At 48.5% G+C, this 22,447-nt stretch overlaps 3 protein-coding genes across 5 annotated transcripts in view; 1 reads left to right on the top strand and 2 right to left on the bottom strand.

The window, feature by feature from the left end:
• Positions 1–1,482: 1,482 nt before the first annotated feature.
• On the bottom strand, positions 1,483–11,701 carry ISCA2 (iron-sulfur cluster assembly 2). Its single transcript, XM_077463664.1, has 4 exons — positions 11,599–11,701; positions 7,712–7,811; positions 1,846–1,961; positions 1,483–1,758 (listed from the first exon to the last, which is right to left on the bottom strand). Exons 1-4 carry the CDS (start codon positions 11,643–11,645, stop codon positions 1,584–1,586), a joined length of 438 nt encoding a protein of 145 aa, XP_077319790.1. The 5' UTR covers positions 11,646–11,701; the 3' UTR covers positions 1,483–1,583.
• Positions 11,649–21,571, top strand: NPC2 (NPC intracellular cholesterol transporter 2). Its single transcript, XM_077463666.1, has 5 exons — positions 11,649–11,767; positions 14,371–14,463; positions 14,612–14,719; positions 15,715–15,887; positions 21,242–21,571. The coding sequence occupies exons 2-5, from the start codon at positions 14,379–14,381 to the stop codon at positions 21,329–21,331; spliced, it is 456 nt and encodes a 151-aa protein (XP_077319792.1). The 5' UTR covers positions 11,649–11,767; positions 14,371–14,378; the 3' UTR covers positions 21,332–21,571.
• The window catches only part of AREL1 (apoptosis resistant E3 ubiquitin protein ligase 1), a 28,919-nt gene continuing 27,928 nt past the window's right edge, over positions 21,457–22,447 (bottom strand). For all 3 annotated transcript variants that reach the window (XM_077463661.1, XM_077463663.1, XM_077463662.1), the window contains one exon: positions 21,457–21,847. In XM_077463661.1, coding sequence (XP_077319787.1) covers positions 21,745–21,847 — 103 coding nt within the window. In that variant the 3' untranslated portion in view covers positions 21,457–21,744. The remainder of the gene's footprint in view (positions 21,848–22,447) is intronic.

The following is a 22,447-nucleotide window of genomic DNA, read 5'->3' as shown; positions in this document are numbered from 1 at the left end:
CTGATCGACAGCAGTGATGGGCAGCACTGATTGGTGGCACTTGTGGGCACTGTATTTCTATATTGTAATCAGGGCACTGATTACATTCCTAGATGTCCCCCTGCGTGGAGATGCCACTGATTGGCTCTCCTGACTACACACTCTGTCAGTGTGAGGCGAGGGAGCACTGATTACCGGCACTTGCTGGTTTACCTGTGACCGGCTGTGATTGGAGACAGCTCTTCACATGGTTAAAGAACTGCGGATGCGGCTCTTTACAGAGATCGAGGTCACGCCGTGTCCTAGCATCACACCCTGTCGAGAGCGGCCATTCTGGGACGCCGTCATCCCAGAACAAGAGCTGCACCGCCCTGCCCCGCCATCATTTGATGGCAGGGCGGGCGGCAAGCAGTTAAAATCCAACCTAGTGGTCCCTTTCTCCCCTTTTTTGTTTAAGGAGTGTTCCCATGGAAGTCAATGTGCCTGAATTCGCACCTGAGCCGGACTGCACTGCTCAGAAAACCAACAGAACTCTTTTTCAATTCGGACTGAATCCACACTCCGGCAGCACCAGACATATGTGAACAGGCACAATAGAAAGCAATGTGCTTTCACATGTCATGTAAATTGGATGAGGTTCAAAAACGCATCTGTGTTAACCTAGCCATAGGCCTCATGCATACTTTGGCCATCTATCCTAGACGACCGGGGTTTTTTCAGAGAAAAAAAAAACGCTTGTAAATGCATGCAACGCATTTAAGCGCATCAAGCACCTAGGCGTTAATTTAATAGGCAAGAATAATAAATTGTGTGCATTGAAATTAATTCATGCTCAAGCGCTAAACGCGCCTAGCATTAATGTAGATTTTGGCATGCAAAGTGTTTTTTTCTGCCAAAATGCCGCTGCTCCTGGACACGCTGGCAGACGTGTTTTTTTCTGCCTCTAAATACCTATGTGCGCATGGACACATACGCTAACCTGCAGGGGGGTTTTGAGGCAAAGAAAATACACGCCAGACAACCCTAAGAGCAGCGCAAAAATGTCCAGAGTGCATGAGGCTTTAGATACGTTTCTTCGCAATGTACAGGGATATGGAAAATGGTAGTGACGTAAACACACGCACTTTCTCAGGTTGAACTGGATGGACCGACGTCTTTATTCAGCCTTACTAACTATGTAAAGTAGTCACAAATGTAACTCTGTGTTTAATTTGGAATTGTTTCCAGGTAGGAAGAGAAGGCTTATGTCATAGGATTCTATTGAAGAATCCAGATGGACGCACTTTAATAAGACAAAAGTAAATAACAGGGACACACAATACCCCCCCTCCCCCATGAGAGTCAGGAGACGGCAAGTCATCACATTCTGCACTGAAGTGTTTGTCTGCTGAGCAATTTTCTTGCACAACAAGATAAGCGTGATGGCGGTTCCCCTCACAGTGTTGCACAATCGCTGACCCTTCACCTGGAGAGCCGGACTGAGCTTGCATAAAGCTGAGTCTGTACATGTCAGAAGTTTTATTTACAGAGAAGTAATAATACACACAATGATAAACAGGGCCTGGCAAAGTCCTCGGGCGTCGGCCTGTGCGGCCCCGCAGATGTCACAGCTTGATAGAGAAGGACGCTCCACATGAGCAGCCTTGGACAGCCTGAGGGTTTTGCGTCAGCTGGAAGGAACTTCGGATCAGCTCTTCACAATATTCAATGGTGCTGCCTTTCACCAGCTGGAGGCTTTCTGTGTCCACCACAACATGGGCCCCGTCTGTGCCAAACACTCTGCCAAGAGAGAGAAGGATGTTACCGGAACATGTAGTGCCCACACAATACTGACCGCTCCCAGGACCCCCGTGTGTGCCAACTCACCTGTCCTCCTCTGCCATGTTAGTATCCAATAAGAACTTATACTGGAAACCAGAACAGCCTCCGCTCTCCACCTGGAGTCTGAGGAACTCTGAGCCACTGGTCACCTCTCGTAGCCTCTGTGACAACACAAATCTTAAATGTGACAATGTGGACTCCCCCAGTGACCCCCCCCCCCCCATGTTCATTATTCCCACATCCATCCGTGTTCATAATCCCTTCAACCCTACACGTTTGTTATTCCCCACAACCCTACGCTTTCGTTATTTCCCACAACCATCCGCGTCCGTTATTCCCCCCAACCCTCCGCGTTCCTTATCCCCCCCAACCCTCCGCGTTCCTTATCCCCCCCAACCCTCCGCGTTCCTTATCCCCCCCAACCCTCCGCGTTCCTTATCCCCCCCAACCCTCCGCGTTCCTTATTCCCCCCAACCCTCCGCGTTCCTTATTCCCCCCAACCCTCCACGTTCCTTATTCCCCCCAACCCTTCACGTTCCTTATTCCCCCAAACCCTCCACGTTCATTATTTCCCAAACCCTCCACATTCTTTACTCCCCCAGCCCTACACGTTCATTATCCGCCCCCCCCCCCCCCATTTATCATTTAAAATGGTTACATGCGAATGGAGCCTCTGACCTGGCCAATGAGCGTCTGGAATTGGGGTTTCTGTTGAGTTCAGCTTGTATGCTGCCCACAGTGTTGCTGCATCCAGGAGGTGGGGTTTCTTAACCTGGCAAACTATCTATGCCCCATAACCCATGTGAATATAGCCTTATAATGATCTAAGCCAGGGATTGTCAACTTATGAGTGAAAGTGGGCCTTGAATGCAGCTCCTGACATTACCAAAGGGCGGCACATAATGTTCAATATTTGTCATGCTTGAGAGGAGTGTGAGAAACTGGGGAGCTAAAAGAGCACAAGTGTCAAATACAAGGCCCGTGGGCCGAATCTGGCAGCCGAGCCTTGTCATGTGGCCCACAGCTTCGCACCGCTGCCACCTCCGGCTCTCACCCACTCTTCCTGCCATCACTTGTAAACACAGGAACTTCTGTGTTCACAGTGACAGCTATGGTCTCAGCGAGTCCTGGCTCTTGTTACTGCGCACGTGCTGGTTCCAGGCTATACAAGCCGAGCGTGGAGAATGCCGCAGCCGTACAGGCACCTTACAAAAATGAACTCCTTACATGCTGGGCGGTCAGCAGGGCATGCAGCCACAGGCTGGAATGGAGGACATACATGCTGGATGAACCACTTGAATGCCAAAAGTTGAGTGCTCATCCCCAGGGATTACACAGGGGGTGGTGGTCTGGTAGTGGGGGGGGGGGGGGGGGCTTAGTTCTGTCAGGTTCTGTCAGTGGTGAGTGGCAGGACAGTAGTTGAGGGGTGGGGGACCTGGTAGTGGAGGGGCGATAGTTGATGGGGTAAGCTGAATGCTGCATGTAGCTCACCCGTGAATCCTGCACGCTATACACAGGGCACTTTTGAACCCTGTACTCTGTACGTAGCATAACTCCTGAACTCGGTGTTTAGCACACTCTGTCCACAGCGCAACCCTCCACCCTGTCCACAGCGCAACCCTCCACCCTGTCCACAGCGCAACCCTCCACCCTACACTCTGTCCACAGCGCAACCCTCCACCCTACACTCTGTCCACAGCGCAACCCTCCACCCTACACTCTGTCCACAGCGCAACCCTCCACCCTACACTCTGTCCACAGCGCAACCCTCCACCCTACACTCTGTCCACAGCGCAACCCTCCACCCTACACTCTGTCCACAGCGCAACCCTCCACCCTACACTCTGTCCACAGCGCAACCCTCCACCCTACACTCTGTCCACAGCGCAACCCTCCACCCTACACTCTGTCCACAGCGCAACCCTCCACCCTACACTCTGTCCACAGCGCAACCCTCCACCCTATACTCAGTCCACAGAGCAACCCTCCACCCTACACTCTGTCCACAGAGCAACCCTCCACCCTGCTCTTTTTACACATCACACCAATGAACTCTGAGTTAATTATTATTTAAATTAAAAACTCGTTATAAATTAAATACAGAGGCAATTATTTAATATGATTAAGAGTAGATACATAGTCTTAGCCCTTGTACACACGGTCTGACATTCCGACAACAAAATCCGTTGGATTTTGTCCGAAACTAGTGTTGCACACCCACGGTCGGACAAAGTTGACGGAAAATCCGATCATGTGGAACGTGATGACGTAATTTAGTTACGACGGGACTACGTTCAGGCTAGTAGCCAATAGCTTTGGTCTAGGAATTTGATCTGAGCATGCATGGCACTTTGTCCGATCCAAATTCTCTACACACGGATCATGTTGTCGGAAAATGTTATAGCCCAGCTCTAAAACTTTGTCGGTCGGATATTCCGATGGAAACAGTCCGATGGAGCACACACATGGTCGGATTATCCGACAACACGGTCCGATCGGACATTTTCCGTCGGAATATCCGACCGTGTGTACATGGTCTCAGCGAGTCCTGGCTCTTGTTACTGCGCACGTGCTGGTTCCAGGCTATACAAGCCGAGCGTGGAGAATGCCGCAGCCGTACAGGCACCTTACAAAAATGAACTCCTTACATGCTGGGCGGTCAGCAGGGCATGCAGCCACAGGCTGGAATGGAGGACATACATGCTGGATGAACCACTTGAATGCCAAAAGTTGAGTGCTCATCCCCAGGGATTACACAGGGGGTGGTGGTCTGGTAGTGGGGGGGGGGGGGCTTAGTTCTGTCAGGTTCTGTCAGTGGTGAGTGGCAGGACAGTAGTTGAGGGGTGGGGGACCTGGTAGTGGAGGGGCGATAGTTGATGGGGTAAGCTGAATGCTGCATGTAGCTCACCCGTGAATCCTGCACGCTATACACAGGGCACTTTTGAACCCTGTACTCTGTACGTAGCATAACTCCTGAACTCGGTGTGTAGCACACTCTGTCCACAGCGCAACCCTCCACCCTGTCCACAGCGCAACCCTCCACCCTGTCCACAGCGCAACCCTCCACCCTACACTCTGTCCACAGCGCAACCCTCCACCCTACACTCTGTCCACAGCGCAACCCTCCACCCTACACTCTGTCCACAGCGCAACCCTCCACCCTACACTCTGTCCACAGCGCAACCCTCCACCCTACACTCTGTCCACAGCGCAACCCTCCACCCTACACTCTGTCCACAGCGCAACCCTCCACCCTACACTCTGTCCACAGCGCAACCCTCCACCCTACACTCTGTCCACAGCGCAACCCTCCACCCTACACTCTGTCCACAGCGCAACCCTCCACCCTACACTCTGTCCACAGCGCAACCCTCCACCCTACACTCTGTCCACAGCGCAACCCTCCACCCTACACTCTGTCCACAGCGCAACCCTCCACCCTATACTCAGTCCACAGAGCAACCCTCCACCCTACACTCTGTCCACAGAGCAACCCTCCACCCTACACTCTGTCCACAGAGCAACCCTCCACCCTGCTCTTTTTACACATCACACCAATGAACTCTGAGTTAATTATTATTTAAATTAAAAACTCGTTATAAATTAAATACAGAGGCAATTATTTAATATGATTAAGAGTAGATACATAGTCTCAGCCCTTGTACACACGGTCTGACATTCCGACAACAAAATCCGTTGGATTTTGTCCGAAACTAGTGTTGCACACCCACGGTCGGACAAAGTTGACGGAAAATCCGATCATGTGGAACGTGATGACGTAATTTAGTTACGACGGGACTACGTTCAGGCTAGTAGCCAATAGCTTTGGTCTAGGAATTTGATCTGAGCATGCATGGCACTTTGTCCGATCCAAATTCTCTACACACGGATCATGTTGTCGGAAAATGTTATAGCCCAGCTCTAAAACTTTGTCGGTCGGATATTCCGATGGAAACAGTCCGATGGAGCACACACATGATCGGATTATCCGACAACACGGTCCGATCGGACATTTCCCGTCGGAATATCCGACCGTGTGTACATGGTCTCAGCGAGTCCTGGCTCTTGTTACTGCGCACGTGCTGGTTCCAGGCTATACAAGCCGAGCGTGGAGAATGCCGCAGCCGTACAGGCACCTTACAAAAATGAACTCCTTACATGCTGGGCGGTCAGCAGGGCATGCAGCCACAGGCTGGAATGGAGGACATACATGCTGGATGAACCACTTGAATGCCAAAAGTTGAGTGCTCATCCCCAGGGATTACACAGGGGGTGGTGGTCTGGTAGTGGGGGGGGGGGGGGCTTAGTTCTGTCAGGTTCTGTCAGTGGTGAGTGGCAGGACAGTAGTTGAGGGGTGGGGGACCTGGTAGTGGAGGGGCGATAGTTGATGGGGTAAGCTGAATGCTGCATGTAGCTCACCCGTGAATCCTGCACGCTATACACAGGGCACTTTTGAACCCTGTACTCTGTACGTAGCATAACTCCTGAACTCGGTGTGTAGCACACTCTGTCCACAGCGCAACCCTCCACCCTGTCCACAGCGCAACCCTCCACCCTGTCCACAGCGCAACCCTCCACCCTACACTCTGTCCACAGCGCAACCCTCCACCCTACACTCTGTCCACAGCGCAACCCTCCACCCTACACTCTGTCCACAGCGCAACCCTCCACCCTACACTCTGTCCACAGCGCAACCCTCCACCCTACACTCTGTCCACAGCGCAACCCTCCACCCTACACTCTGTCCACAGCGCAACCCTCCACCCTACACTCTGTCCACAGCGCAACCCTCCACCCTACACTCTGTCCACAGCGCAACCCTCCACCCTACACTCTGTCCACAGCGCAACCCTCCACCCTACACTCTGTCCACAGCGCAACCCTCCACCCTACACTCTGTCCACAGCGCAACCCTCCACCCTACACTCTGTCCACAGCGCAACCCTCCACCCTACACTCTGTCCACAGCGCAACCCTCCACCCTATACTCAGTCCACAGAGCAACCCTCCACCCTACACTCTGTCCACAGAGCAACCCTCCACCCTACACTCTGTCCACAGAGCAACCCTCCACCCTGCTCTTTTTACACATCACACCAATGAACTCTGAGTTAATTATTATTTAAATTAAAAACTCGTTATAAATTAAATACAGAGGCAATTATTTAATATGATTAAGAGTAGATACATAGTCTTAGCCCTTGTACACACGGTCTGACATTCCGACAACAAAATCCGTTGGATTTTGTCCGAAACTAGTGTTGCACACCCACGGTCGGACAAAGTTGACGGAAAATCCGATCATGTGGAACGTGATGACGTAATTTAGTTACGACGGGACTACGTTCAGGCTAGTAGCCAATAGCTTTGGTCTAGGAATTTGATCTGAGCATGCATGGCACTTTGTCCGATCCAAATTCTCTACACACGGATCATGTTGTCGGAAAATGTTATAGCCCAGCTCTAAAACTTTGTCGGTCGGATATTCCGATGGAAACAGTCCGATGGAGCACACACATGGTCGGATTATCCGACAACACGGTCCGATCGGACATTTTCCGTCGGAATATCCGACCGTGTGTACAAGGGCTTAGATATACAACTGCCCCCTTAAGGACAACCATATTGCTGATGCGGCCCCCAGGGTCACAGAGTGTGGAGATGCTACATTTTTGGCTGCGGATAAGCTGCAGAAAACAATACATATCCGGGAACATTACATGAGGCTAGTAGAGATCAATGCTATTACCCTAATCAATGTTCCCTCTACAGACCGCTGTGGGCCAAGGGCCGCACATCATATATCAAAGGGCTGCAGGTTGGGCACCAGGGATTTAATATGAAGCAGAGTTATGACAGGTTCTCTTCAAATGCAGGCTGGAATGTGTCCGATATAGGAAATGTCTCTTACTTTCACACAGCTCTCGGTGAGGAGGATCTCCCCTTCAGCCTGAGCATCAGACTGGCTTCGGACTGGCTGACTGCATGTCAGTAAACGAGGAAAACAGATCCTATGGGAAGAGATAGATGAGAAAGATGAGTGAGACCAGGAGATGGGGGGGGGGGGGTCCTGGCAGTAGTGTGTCAGTACATCACTAGGAGATGGGGGGTCCTGTGCGTAGTGTGTGAGCATGATTATTAGGGATGCACCGAAATTTCGGCCGCCGAAACATACCGGCCGAAAATGCCCTTTTCGGCAATTTGCCGAAAGGAAAAAACGGCCGATAATTCAGCCGAAAATGGGGCGGGGCCTGGGTGGGGGCAGAGCACCGCCCCCCGCGCCTGGTGCCGCCCATCATGGGAGATCTATAACGCAGGAGAGCCGCCTCCGCCGTCTGGCTCAGTAGAGCGCCGGGAACATCACAGCTTTAATTTCAATAGCTGTGTGCTCCCCGTCGCGCGCCGTCGCATACAGCCCCTCCCCCTTGTCCGGGGAACTGTGATAGACAGATTACCCGTTCAGTAATCTGTCTATCACAGTTCCCCGCACAAGGGGGAGGGGCTGTATGCGACGGCGCGCGACGGGGGAACACACAGCTATTGAAATTAAAGCTGTGATGTTCCCGGCGCTCTATTGAACCAGACGGCGGAGGCGGCTCTCCTCTCTCTTCGTGGCATCACTGGCTGCACGGGGACAACACATTGGCTACACGGGGGACAACACACTGGCTGCACGGGGGACAACACACTTATCTCTTTTATCATGTCGCCAGTCTCTGACCACCTCCTGTACCATGTCGCCAGTCTCTGACCACCTCCTGTACCAGGTCGCCAGTCTCTGACCACCTCCTGTACCAGGTCGCCAGTCTCTGACCACCTCCTGTACCAGGTCGCCAGTCTCTGACCACCTCCTGTACCAGGTCGCCAGTCCCTGACCACCTCCTGTACCAGGTCGCCAGTCCCTGACCACCTCCTGTACCAGGTCGCCAGTCCCTGACCACCTCCTGTACCAGGTCGCCAGTCCCTGACCACCTCCTGTACCAGGTCGCCAGTCTCTGACCACCTCCTGAACCATGTCCCCAGTCTCTGACCCTCTCCTGTACCATGTCCCCAGTCCCTGACCACCTCCTGTACCATGTCGCCAGTCTCTGACCACCTCCTGTACCATGTCGCCAGTCTCTGACCACCTCCTGTACCATGTCGCCAGTCTCTGACCACCTCCTGTACCATGTCGCCAGTCTCTGACCACCTCCTGTACCATGTCGCCAGTCTCTGACCACCTCCTGTACCATGTCCCCAGTCTCTGACCACCTCCTGTACCATGTCCCCAGTCTCTGACCACCTCCTGTACCATGTCCCCAGTCTCTGACCACCTCCTGTACCATGTCCCCAGTCTCTGACCATCTCCTGTATAAAAATATTTTTTAAAAACAGTCACCCCCAAAAACCCCTTTCACACCAGGGCGTTTTGCAGGCGCTATAGCGTTAGAAATAGTGCCTGCAATCCACCCTAAAAAAGCTGCACCAATGTTTGTAGTGTGAAAGCCCGAGGGCTTTCACACTACAGCGGTGCGCTGGCAGAACGTCAAAAAAAAGTCCTGCCAGCAGCTTCTTTGGAGCGGTGAAGGAGCGGTGTGTTTACCGCTCCTCCACCGCTGCTCCCCATTGAAATCAATGGGGCAGCGCTGTAATACTATTGCGGCGTATTGCCAGTGGTTTTAACCCTTTCGCGGCCGCTAGCGGGGGTAAAAGCGCCCCGCTAGCGGCCAAAATGCGATGTGGTGTGAAAGGGGTCTAATTCTGAAGGCCAAGGAACACACCAGGTCAGGGATGAAGTTGTGAAGAATTGTCAGTCAGCGGAAGCGTGTCAGCCAGCTGCAACTTGTCAGGTAGTGGCAGTGTGTCAGTCAATGCCATTGTGTCATTTAGGGGCAGCACGTCAGTCAGCAGCAGCATGTTAAGTAGCTTCTGCTTGTCAGTCAATGGCAGCGTGTCAGCCAGTGGCAGCTTGTCAGTCAATGGCAGTGTGTCAGGCAGCTTGTCAGGTAGCGGTAATAAATAACAGTATAAAAAAAATATATGGCTACATTTTTTTTTTATATTCTTCATACCTCCCAATTTTTTGAGATGGGAATGAGGGACACCTATCAGCAAAAGTAGGCAGGCATAGGACACACTCCTTGCCACGCCCCTTTAAAGGAGAATTGTACAAAAAAAAAAAAGATTGGTTAAAGCGGGGTTCCACCCTAAAGTGGAACCTCCAGTGATCGGAAACCCTCCCCCCCTCCGGTGTCACAATTGGCACCTTTCAGGGGGGAGGGGGGTGGAGATACCTGTCAAAGACAGGTATTTACACCTACTTCCGGGCATAGACTCCCGTGGAGTCTATGCCATTTCCTGTCCTGCCGCGCTGTCTGCTGGGACACATACAGGTCTCAGAGACAGCGCGGAGAATTCCTATTGCGCTGCGTGACTCGCGCATGCGCAGTAGGGAACCGGGAAGTGAAGCCGATTCGCTTCACTTCCTGATTCCCTCACCTAGAATGGTGGCGGCAGCAGCCGAGGGCCGATCGTTCGATCGGCCTCGGCATCGCTGGAACCCGGGACAGCTGAGTGTCCATTTATTAAAAGTCAGCAGCTGTAGTATTTATAGCTGCTGGCTTTTAATAATTTTTTTTTTTGGTAGAATCCCTCTTTAAAGTGGTTGTAAACCCTTACAAACCACTTTGACCTACAGGTAAGCCTAGATTAAGGCTTACCTGTAGGTCCAAGAAATATCTCCCAAACCTATACGGTTTAGGAGATATTTGCCCGAAGACGGGCACCGCTGTCTACGGCACCGTAGACAGCGGTGCGCAGACGCACTGAGCGTGGCATTCTCGATAACGAAGATGCCGCGCGTCTCGGCTCCCGTGCGCATGCGCGGGAGTGACGTCATCGCGGCTTCGCCGAATGACAGCGGCGGAGCTGCGAGACCCACCGAGAAGATGGATGCGCCAGAGTACAGGGGACAGCAGTGACTTCGCTGGCTCCTGTGTCAGGTAAGTGACACATAATGGGCTACTATGCGATGCATAGTAATCCATTATGCTTTACCTTTGCAGGGAATGAAAGAGGAAGTAAACTCATCAGGGTTTACTTCCTCTTTAAACCTTTTCTTTTTTTACCACTACTATTCCTTTATATTGGGTTTTGGAATATACAAATGCAGCAATTTAGAAATCAGATGAAAGGTTTAGCGCTGGAAAACACTTTTTGATAAATAAAAACTGCATTTTATATACAGCTATATGGATCAGACCAAAATGAGGGACAAATGAGGAGGAATGAGGGACAGAGGGACATTGTTCCAAATCAGGGACAGTTTGGAGCGCTGATTCTTGACCAGTTTTCCTTCTATAACAAAAACAAAATCAAGAGATATCAATTACCATTTACCACCCACCAATGGAAAGCCCGGTCTGCCCTGACACTACACACAGCACAGATCGCTCGGACACACAAAGTCGCTGCGATGATAAGTACAGATTTACTAATAAAAGGCAAAGTTGAAGAAGTGGGCGTGGTTATGGTTTGTTTACATTCCGGAAAGGAAAGAATTACCGATCACATCCCCCTCCTAATTATTATTAAAATTATATAATGTGCCGCATGGTTGCCATGAGCTATCACACAGAGAGGAATGTGCCCGCTCGGTGCGGACAGGAGACGCGGCCCGCGGATCCGCTTTCGTGCTCTATGGAGCGGTTCCCGGGCGCTCGGTGTTGTGTCATGTATACGTTAGGGACGGTTCATAATTCCAGCAAATAACGGTGTCACCTTACAGACGGTTGACACGTGACCGGAAACACCACTCACCTCCGCCCCGGCTTCAGCAGACCCTTCAGCAGACACGCCGCCGCCATCTTTGGACTCCCGGCTCCACCCACCGTTCGCTGATTGGCGGAAATGAGGTCTGGTGGTGTGACGTGAGAAGGGAGAGGCCACCCGGAAATCACAAGACTTCTATTGAGTGCACGAAGAGAAGGTGAGTGCGGGTCGGGACCGGGGGAGACGAGCGGAGCGTTATCCATTTATATTCACCCCCCACCCACCCTAATATACACACACTGTGTATAGAACTTCATACAGATCCCCCTCCCCCAATATACACATCATATCTATATCCCCGCATCCTCTATGCTGAATATCATCTATAAACATCTCTCTCTCTCTATATATATATATATATATATATATATATATATATATTCACTATACACACACTATAGCAGGATAGGGGCAACCTGGGGCCCTCCAGCTGGTTCAGAACTACAAGTCCCATCATGCCTCTGGGAGTAATTATAACTGAAGGCCTTGCAATGTCTCATGGGAAATGTAGTTCCACAACAGCTGGAGGGCCACTAGGTGGCCTACCCCCTGCTCTATAGGGTGTGTGTTGTATATATGTATGTAGAGAGATTATATATAGATGGGGACACTGTAGTCGTAAAAGAATGGACTTGGTCAGCAACAATACTCAGGTAGGTCGTGGGGTTGAAATGATACTCAATTGGTACTAAGGGGCTCAAAGTGTGCCAAGAAAATGCCCCCCACACCATTACACCACCGCCAGCCTGAACCGGTGATACAAGGCAGGATGGATCCATGCTTTCATGTTGTTTACACCAAATTCTGACCCGACCGTCTGAATGTCGCAGCTGAAATCCAAACTCCTCAGACCAGGCAAAGTTTTTTCCAATCTTCTATTGTCCAATTTTGGTGATCCTGTGCCAATTGTAGCCTCAGTTTCCTGTTCTTCGCTGACAGGAGTGGCCCCCGGTGTGGTGTTCTGCTGCTGTAGTCCATCTGCTTCAAGGTTGGATGTGTTGTGTGTTCAGACATGGTATTCTGCATACCTTGGGTGTAACAAGAGGTTATTTGAGGTACTGTTTCCTTTCTATCATCTCCAACCAGTCTGCCCATTCTCCTCTGACCTCAACAAGGCATTTTCCTCCACACAACTGTCGCTCACTGGAGATTTTCTCTTTTTCCCACCATTCTCTGTAAACCCGAGAGATGGCTGTGTGTGAAAATCCAAGAAATACTCAGACCAGCCTGTCTGGCACCAACAACCATGCCACGTTCAAAGTCCCTTAAATCCCCTTTCTTCCCCATTCTGATGCTCAGTTTAAACTGCAGCAAGTTGTCTTCACCACGTTTAAATGCCTAAATGCATTGAGTTGCTGCCATGTGATTGGCTGAATAGCAATTTGTGTTATTAAGCAATTAAACAGGTATAACTAATAATAAAGTGGCCAGTGAGTGTGTATATATAGCGAGAGATAGAGATTATATATATATATATATATATATATATATATCTATCGCACCCCTAGTGTCCTGATTGCTGCCAGGAGAATTGAGAATTCTTTTCTTTCATGGCTTAAACCGGCTATAGACAGAGCAATTTTCTTTTCTCCAACCACAAGAATCCCTCACGCGCAGACATTGTATTTTCCCAGAGGGGGAAACCATCCCCGCCAAGAGTACAGCGATAATTGCTAGCGGCTATAACAACCACTAGCGATAATTGCATTTAAAATCCATGAGGCTGGATGTGCCCAAATTAATCGATCAACTTGAGTACAAGGAGCCTGCCCATACATGGTTTGAGTTGTCTATATCTGGCTTAAGACACACTAACAAAGGCTGAACTCCAGCTAACCTGTTATAAGCAGTTACAGCAAACATTTTTTTCCTTTTTGGGCCTTTTTTTGTTCATGCATCAATAACTGAGGGTTGTAGGAGGAGTGGGAGGACTGCAGGGTGGTAGGGATGAGGGGGTTGCATGTGGGGGGGGGGGCGGTTGCAGGTCCGGGGAGGTGGGTGTTGCATGTTGGGGGGGGAGGCGGGGGTGCAGGTGGGGGACGCTGGGGGGGGGACAGTTGCAGGTCCGGGGGGGGGGGTGGGTGTTGCATGCTGGTGGGGTGCAGGAGGGTTGCAGGTCCAGCTGGGGGGGGTGCGGGAGGTTGCAGGTTTGTTGGGGAGGGTTGCAAATTGGGGGGTGCAGGAGGGTGGTGGGAGCAGAAGTTGCTGTGAAGCGGGGGGAGAAGAGTGTTTGCAGGGCCAGTGGGGAAGCAGAAGTGGCTGTGAATAGGGATGGGGGAGGGTTTCAGGGCGGGGGGCACTGGGAAAGCAGAAGTGGCTGTGTGAATAGGGATGGGGGAGGGTTTCAGGGGGAGTGGGGAAGCAGAAGTCGCTGTGAATAGGGATGGGGGAGGGTTTCAGTGCGGGGGGAGTGGGGAAGCAGAAGTGGCTGTGAATAGGGATGGGGGAGGGTTTCAGTGCGGGGGGAGTGGGGAAGCAGAAGTGGCTGTGAATAGGGATGGGGGAGGGTTTCAGTGCGGGGGGAGTGGGGAAGCAGAAGTGGCTGTGAATAGGGATGGGGGAGGGTTTCAGGGCAGGGGGAGTGGGGAAGCAGAAGTCGCTGTGAATAGGGATTGGGGAGGGTTTCAGGGCGGGGGGAGTGGGGAAGCAGAAGTGGCTGTGAATAGGGATGGGGGAGGGTTTCAGGGCGGGGAAGCAGAAGTGTCTGTTTATAGTGGAGAATCAGAGAACTTGTCCTCACTGTACATTGTCTCCCCTCAGCTGTTACCATGTCGCTGGGTCACATCGCACTGCTGCTGGCACTGACCGTCTTCACTGTCACTTTTGGGGAGCCGCTGGTGTACAAGGACTGTGGTGAGTGAATATGAATACCACACGATGGTATCAGCCAGTTGTGTCCTTTTACATCTCAGGTGGAGCATGGAATGTGTGTCAGCTAATGGATGAAGAGAATAATCTCAGTGATTTGCTGGCCTTTGACTGACTGTTTTTATCATTGCAGGCGCTGAGAAGGGGAAGCTGCTGACGGTGGATGTGTCTCCATGTCCCAAGCAACCATGTCCTCTAGTAAAAGGCAGCAGCTACACCATCAATGTCACCTTCACCAGTGGTAAGTGTGGTGTGTGTGCAGACACTGTATGGGTCATGGTGATTATATGTGATGTGTGCAGACACTGTATGGGTAGAGGTGTTGTAAGGCAGTTGTCATCAACCCTGTCTTCAGTGCCCACTAACAGGCCAAGTTTTTATATATTACCTTGCAGAGATGCAGACTAGAATACTGCAATCACTGAGCAACAAATGAGATCACCTGTGATGTATTTCAGTTATCTTGCAAACCTGGCCTGTTAGTGGGCCCTGAGGACAGGGTTGATGACCACTGTTGTAGGGGATGGGGGTGCGTGCAGACGCTGTATGGGTTGAGGTGTTGTAGGGGATGGGGGTGCGTGCAGACGCTGTATGGGTTAGAGGTGTTGTAGGGGATGGGGGTGCGTGCAGACGCTGTATGGGTTGAGGTGTTGTAGGGGATGGGGGTGCGTGCAGGCGCTGTATGGGTTGAGGTGTTGTAGGGGATGGGGGTGCGTGCAGGCGCTGTATGGGTTAGAGGTGTTGTAGGGGATGGGGGTGCGTGCAGGCGCTGTATGGGTTAGAGGTGTTGTAGGGAATTTTGTGTGCAGACGCTGTATGGGTCACCACGGATACATTATTGAAAAGTGACCACATTACAAGAGAGAGAGTGCCACGTTTTGGGGCCTCACAGGACCCCTTTGCCAGGCTGTTCACATGCCTGACGAAGTCCTGTAAGGCTCCGAAACTTGGCAATTTCTCTTGTAATGTCCTCACTCTGCAATAAAGATCTTTGGATAAAATTTGAGGATCCTTGGTGTGCTGGCAAATGCGTGCGTTTATCTGTGATTTTCCAGTAACCAGCTGGTAGTTGCTGCAGCACCCACTACAGATGAGCCTTGTTCCCAGGAACGTGTGCGAGGGGAATTTAGACAAGACTGTATGGGTCTGTGTGTGTGTGTGTGGCTGCTGTAGGGTGTGATGTGTGTTTAGGTTTTGCCTCAACAACTTAGTGACTATCTCTGTCTCATCTGCCAGGTGAGGCATCTCCAAACTGCAAAGCTGTAGTCTACGGCCTGTTGTCAGGCATTCCTATACCTTTCCCTCTGCCAGAAGCAGACGGGTGTAAGAGTGGAATAGCCTGCCCCCTGAAAGAAGAGACAACCTACACCTACCTCACCAAGTTGCCCATCAAGGCCGAGTACCCCAATGTAAGTAGAATTGTGTTTGTACTACATTAATGGGTGGATGCTGTCCATACCCCACCTGGGCTTTGGAAAATGTGATGCTGTCCAGTTGGCATTTGATGAGTTTTTCTTTGAACTCTGCTGTAGAGTCCAAACTTGCTATAAAATGCCCACATTAGAAAGTCCTTATTTGCATTGGTTTAGAAGAGCCTCTTAACTTTTTCAACACAGTGGAATCTTTGAAATAACTTTACGGTAATCCTACTAAATATTTATTATAGCTACAGCTCATGATACATTTAGTGTGGTGATCATAGCCAAAGAGGTCAGTGGGAACATTTGAGGCAGAAATTGCTCACTGCTCTATCTAGTAACTTCTGGAGAAACATTGGTTTAGCGTGTCCCACCATAGGCACTGAGAGAGACTGTGCCTGTGAACCTGCACTGACTCACCATACAGATTACAGTAATTCCTAGAGCCCGATTGTGGAACACCCTCCAAGTACTCACCTGAGCTTAATCTCAGTCCAACAATGTGCATGAGAGAAGCTGCGCTCCTGGCTCTCTCCTTCCTCATTGGCCCCTGTGGCTGTCAATCAAAGCCGGGGACAGGGCTGAGCCCCGTTCTGTGTGTCTATGGGCACACAGAGTGGGGCTCAAGCACGTATGAGTGCCCCCTTAGCAACCGGGGGGCACTTGGAGGGAGGGAAGGAGCCAAGATCGCTGGAAGGGGACCCGGGAAGAGAAAGATTGAGGCTGCTCTGTGCAAAACCATTACACAGAGGGAGTATGACATGTTTGTTATTTTTAAGGGGGAAAAAAAAAAAAAATCACATTTAATATTTTAACCACTTCAGCTCTGGAAGCTTTTACAGCCTTCCTGACCATGCCATTTTTTGCGATCCGGCGCTGAGTTACTTTAACCACTTAAGGGCCAGCAGTACAACTACGGCAGGTTGGCTTCCCTGAGCGAATCTCCCTTATGGTACGTTGGCCGCTTTAGGAGCTCTAGGGGGCACGGGCATGATGCTGATGTGTGTGGCCGTGATGCCCGCCCCTTACCCATGATCACTCCCGACACAGACAGAACGGAGATCTGTCAATGTAAATAGACAGATCTGACACTCCCTAGGTAACATTTAACCCCTTGATCTCTCCCTAGGGTTAATCCCTTCCCTGCCAGTAGAGTAATCAGTGGCTATTTTTAGCTCTGATCGCTGTATGAATGTCGATGGTCCCAAAAAAGTGTTTGCTCTGTCTGTCGTAATGTCGCAGTCCCACTAAAAATCACTGCCATTACTAGTAAGAAAAAAAAAAAAAAAAATGCCAAAAATATTTCCCCTATTTCAGTGATGGCGAACCTTGGCACCCCAGATGTTTTGGAACTACATTTCCCATGATGCTCAGCTACACTGCAGAGTGCATGAGCATCATGGGAAATGTAGTTCCAAAACATCTGGGATGCTAAGGTTCACCATCACTGCCCTATTTTGTAGACTAACTTCAATATATATGTTTTTTTTATTTTTACCAAAACATATGTAGAAGAATACATATGGGCCTAAATTGCCAGAACAATGGTCTGCCTTGTTTACGTAGGCAGACCCGCAGTTCTGCCTCTCCTGTGAACGATCAGTGGGTCTTGGTGGCCACCGGACCTGCTGATTGGCTCCCGCGCCCCAGAGCCGACAAGACAATAGGTACGTGATTTTAGGCTTAAGGGCCTCTCTGACGCAGCAAATGTACGTGGAGCGGTCCTTAAGTGGTTAAAGCATGGATGCTCAACCTATGGCCCTCCAGTTGTTGCCAAACTACAATTCCCATTCTGCTTATTTGGGAGTCATGCTTGTAACTATCAGCTTTGCAATGCCTAATGGGACATGTAGTTCCACAACAGCTCAATGGCTGCAGGTTGAGTGCTCATGCTTTAAAGAGTTAATTTACCTTTTACCAAAAAAAAAAACTGTCTAGGCAGGTACGGGATGTCTGTAGGTAAAAACCAACCATGCAGCTCTGACTAAAGTTGAATAATATAGGTGTTGGCTATGTACATATTTCATTAAGCTTGGCTGGAATACTCCCACAACATTGCAAAGCGGGGCCTACTTGCTCACCTACACCAACACAGGAGTGAGCTATCAAGTGTTTGAATCAGAGAAAAAGCTTGCTCCTGTGATGGTGAGCAGTAATGACTAGGCTTTACTAAGCAACATCCTGGGAGTATTCCAATCACACTTCATGAGGTATGTAAATGGATTACACCTATAGCATAGACAATACTCCTGTATAGTCAGTGCTGCACAGCTTGTTTATCTTTACAAAACAAACTGCATATGGAGATAAGGAGTGGTTGTAAAGGTGAACTAACCCTTTAAGAAGCCAGAGCATATGAAGGTGATGGCTCAGTCACAAGTGAGGTCTAGAAGCAGTAAACAATAGCAGTACCCATATTTCCGACATGACAGATTTTCCCTTCGGATGGTACACATCTCTGGTAAGCAATCAGATTCCAATCTCTCCACCATGGCCAAGACCGCAGAGCTGTCAAAGGATGGGAGGGACAAGATTGTAGACCTACACAAGGCTGGAATGGGCTACAACACCATTGCCAAGCAATTTGGTGAGAGGGTTACCAGGTGCAATTATTCGCAAATGGAAGAAAAACAAAATAACTGTCGAGCTCCCTTGGTCTGGGGCTCCATGCAAGAGCTTACCTTGGAGTTTAAATGAGCATGAGAACGGTGAGGAATCAGCCCAGAAGTACACATGAGCATATTGTCGATGATCTCAAGGCAGCTGGGACCATAGTCACCAAGAAAACAATTGGTAACGCACTACGCCATGAAGGACTGAAATCTTGCAGCGCCCGCAAGGTCCCCCTGCTCAAAAAAAGCACAATGTACAGCCTGTCTGAAGCTTGCCACTGAACATCTGAATGATTCAGAGAACTGGGTAAAAATGTTGTGGGCAGAGTAGACCAAAATCAAGCTCTTTGGCATCAACTCAACCCCAAGAACACCTTTAAACATGGGAGGTGGAAACAGTAGGCTTTGGGGGTGTTTTTCTGCTAAGGGGATGATAAAGCTTGGGCGAGAACCTCCTTCCCTCAGCCAGGGCATTGAAAATGGGTATTCCAGCATGACAATGACCCAAAACACACAGCCATGGCAACAAAGGAGTGGCTCAGGAAGTGGCCTAGCCAGTCTCCTACCGTAATCCCATAGAAAATATGTGGAGGAAGCTGAAGGTTTGAGTTACCAAACATCGACCTCAACCTTAATGAGGAGTGGGACAAAATTCCTCCTAAGATGTGTGAAAACCTGGTGGCAAACTACAAGAAATAGTAAATGTCGAATTTTGCACAAAAGTGAAATCACTCAAAATTTTGGTGCCTATGAGAGTAATGACTACTGGCAGAGTAATTACAAATAATTCTGAAGTATAAGGTGTAGAGGAAGAAAAGAGAGAAAAAAAAAAAGTTACAAATAAAAATAAAATAAAAAAATAAATAGAAATAAAAATAGAATCAAAATTAAATAAGAATGAAGAAAAATAAATGTGAGTGAAAAATAGGTTTGCTCAAGTGAAGTGTATAAAAGTATACAATCATTAATTCATAAATTGCTCTTAATTTAATGTGTATCAAAGTGCTTAGTGAGCTAATTGATAAACAGCATAAATGATAATAAAATGATTTGTATAAATATAGTGATAAGGTGAAAAAATAAATAGTGTATAATTCGATCAATCTGTGATAAAGTTCATAAGGGGTTAAAATTCATAAAGTGTTGACAAAAACATTCTTCCAATCATGTGGTCTGTCTGGAATCTCACCTTTCTTTAAATTATGTGCATATAGTCATCTATTGAATGCACAGTTCCATATACTGCTGTATCGTGGCTCTGGGATATGATCGATCTCTGATTGGCACTTCTCTCTCTGTTCCTCCACACACAGAAGCTGTCTCTCCGTAATGTGATAAAAAGGAAAAGAGAGAGCCTCCACTAGTGCAGTATGTTTAGACCAAAAGGGTATATTTATTAAATTAAAAAGGCTTGTCTTACAATGTAGCAATGTAAAAACAACAGAGTAAAAATGGTAACAGGTCGGTGTCAGAAAAGCCTTCTGACATGTCTTGTGACAAACGTCCGTCTCAGCCAATGCCTACACGTTGTGGCCGGGTGCCTTCATCTGGGGATGCCCAACTACAAGAAATGTTTGACCTTTGATCGCCAACAAGGGTTTTGCCACCAAGTCATGTTTTGCAAAGGGGTCAAATACTTATTTCACTCATTAAAATGCAAATCGGTTTAACTTTTTTCACATGCATATTTTGTCTCACTGTTAAAATAAACCTATTAAAAATTATAGATGGATCATTTGTGTCAGTGGGCAAAAGTACAAAATCAGCAGGGGATCCAATATATTCCCCCCCCCCCCCCACTGTGTGTGTGAAATAAATATATATATATATATATATATATATATATTTCACACACACTTCTAAACCTTGTGGTCAGCTTTGCCAGGAAGAGTTGAAGCTGTTAGAGCTGCAAAGGGTGGGTCAACTCAATATTGAACTGTCCGGACGAAGACTGGGGTGGCATTAAAGTTCATGTGCGTGTAAAGGCAGGTGTACCAATACTTTTGGCAATATAGTGTGTATGCAGTTGTGCTCATAAGCTTACATACCCTAGCAGAATTTGATTTCTTGGCCATTTTTCATAGAATATGAATAACAAACATTTCTTTTGCTCGTGGTTTGTGTTTGGCTGAAGCCATTTATTATCAATAAACTGTGTTTACTCTTTTTTAAATCATAATGACAACAGAAACTACCCTGATCAAAAGTTACCCTGGTGATTTTGGCCTGATAACATGCACACAAATTGACACACAGGGGTTTGAATGGCTATTAAAGGTAACCATCCTCACCTGTGATCTGTTTGCTTGTAATTAGTTTGTGTGGTATAAAAGGTCAAAGTTTCTGGACTCCTGACAGACCCTTGCATCTTTCATCCAGTGCTGCACTGACGTTTCTGGATTCTGAGTCATGGGGAAAGCAAAAGAATTGTCAAAAGGATCTGTGGGAAAAGGTAGCTGAACTGTATAAAACAGGAAAGGAATATAAAGATATCCAAGGAATTGAGAATGGCAATCAGTAGTGTTCAAACTCTAATCAATAAGTGGAAAATGAGGGGTTTTGTTGAAACTAAACTACGGTTAGGTAGACCAACTTATGAGCACAATTGTGTGTGTATATAATAAATTCCCACATTGGGCATCCCGTAAAAATCGGGGTTACCACCATTTTGTGCTCACATGATTTCCCACCCCACTGTGCCCTGTGATTGAGCTGTCATTGTGTTGCCCGCAGGTGAAGCTGGTCGTTGAATGGGAGCTGCGTGATGCTGACAACAAGAATCTGTTCTGCTGGAAAATCCCAGTCCAGATTGTAGATGGCTGAAACCAACCAAAGTCTTCGATATTGGCGTCATTTGCTGTCTTTTAACCCTCTGTCTGTGTAGGATCTGCTTTCTTCTGACTGCTGTGCAGTTGTAACAATTCACACTCGTAAATCCATGAACAGTGTTTGCGTTTGATAATTTTTATTGAAAAATAATTTTAAAATTGATACTCTGCTGATTTAACACATGTTTCAGGAGTTGTTGCTGACCTTTTAAAGCCAATAAAAAGTATTATCTCAGCTGCTGTCTCTTGTCATCATCGGCAACAATAATTTATGTGTAATTTTAAACCCTCTGCCTGGGGACAGGGAATGGTTTCCGCCAGGCAATTCTGTCCTCCCATGGGGAACATTGTGCTTCTTGATACCACTTATTTTCTGGAGTTCAGTGACAGAGTCCCAGTGTGTATTGCTCAGACCATCCCGAATCCTTCACAGCCCTCACTGATGGCAAGTTTCAGCATGCGATGCATCTCCTCATACGAGTCATAGGTGGGTAGACACAACTGGTTAAAACTGCAAAAGAGAAGAAGTAGAACCTCATGAGATAAACAGACCACATCAACCCAACTTCCTGTCTTCATCTCAAGCCCACCTAGTCCCTGGCCTCAGGAAAAAATTGGGGTTTTCTGACATCAAATGAGGACAAGAATTCCAGTTCACCCATTGCCAGGACATGGACGTCCGTAGATAACCCTTCCCCTGTGCTATGCTTTAAACCAGCAAACTCACTTCCTTGTTTCAATCTCTGTTCCCTAAACTGGTAGACAAACACATGGCGTAAACAGCTAAGATCTCCACACGGAGGGGTGAGATATATATATATATATATATATATATATATATCCATTTTCTCTATATCTTTTTTTTTTTTTTATAAATACATTTTTAGACAGTTAGGCAAGAGAAGCTGCATGGTTTTAAAAAAAACAAACACCACATGCATGAAAGCAAGAAGGTAGGTTTTGTTAAAAGGGTTACTAAACCCATGAGCCTGCATTCACTAAATATGGTCACCCACAGAACTGCAATTATTTTAGCAAATAAAAACTGCTAAATAACCTTTCTCCTCATCGGTATATAGCAGTCTTGTGACTACTATATCAGTGTCTGGTT

This window comes from Lithobates pipiens, unplaced genomic scaffold, assembly GCF_037356315.1.
Source record: "Lithobates pipiens isolate NorthernLeopardFrog02 unplaced genomic scaffold, aLitPip1_a1.2 Scaffold_30, whole genome shotgun sequence".
NCBI lineage: Eukaryota > Metazoa > Chordata > Amphibia > Anura > Ranidae > Lithobates > Lithobates pipiens.
This window is presented reverse-complemented; position numbering and strand designations above follow the sequence as displayed.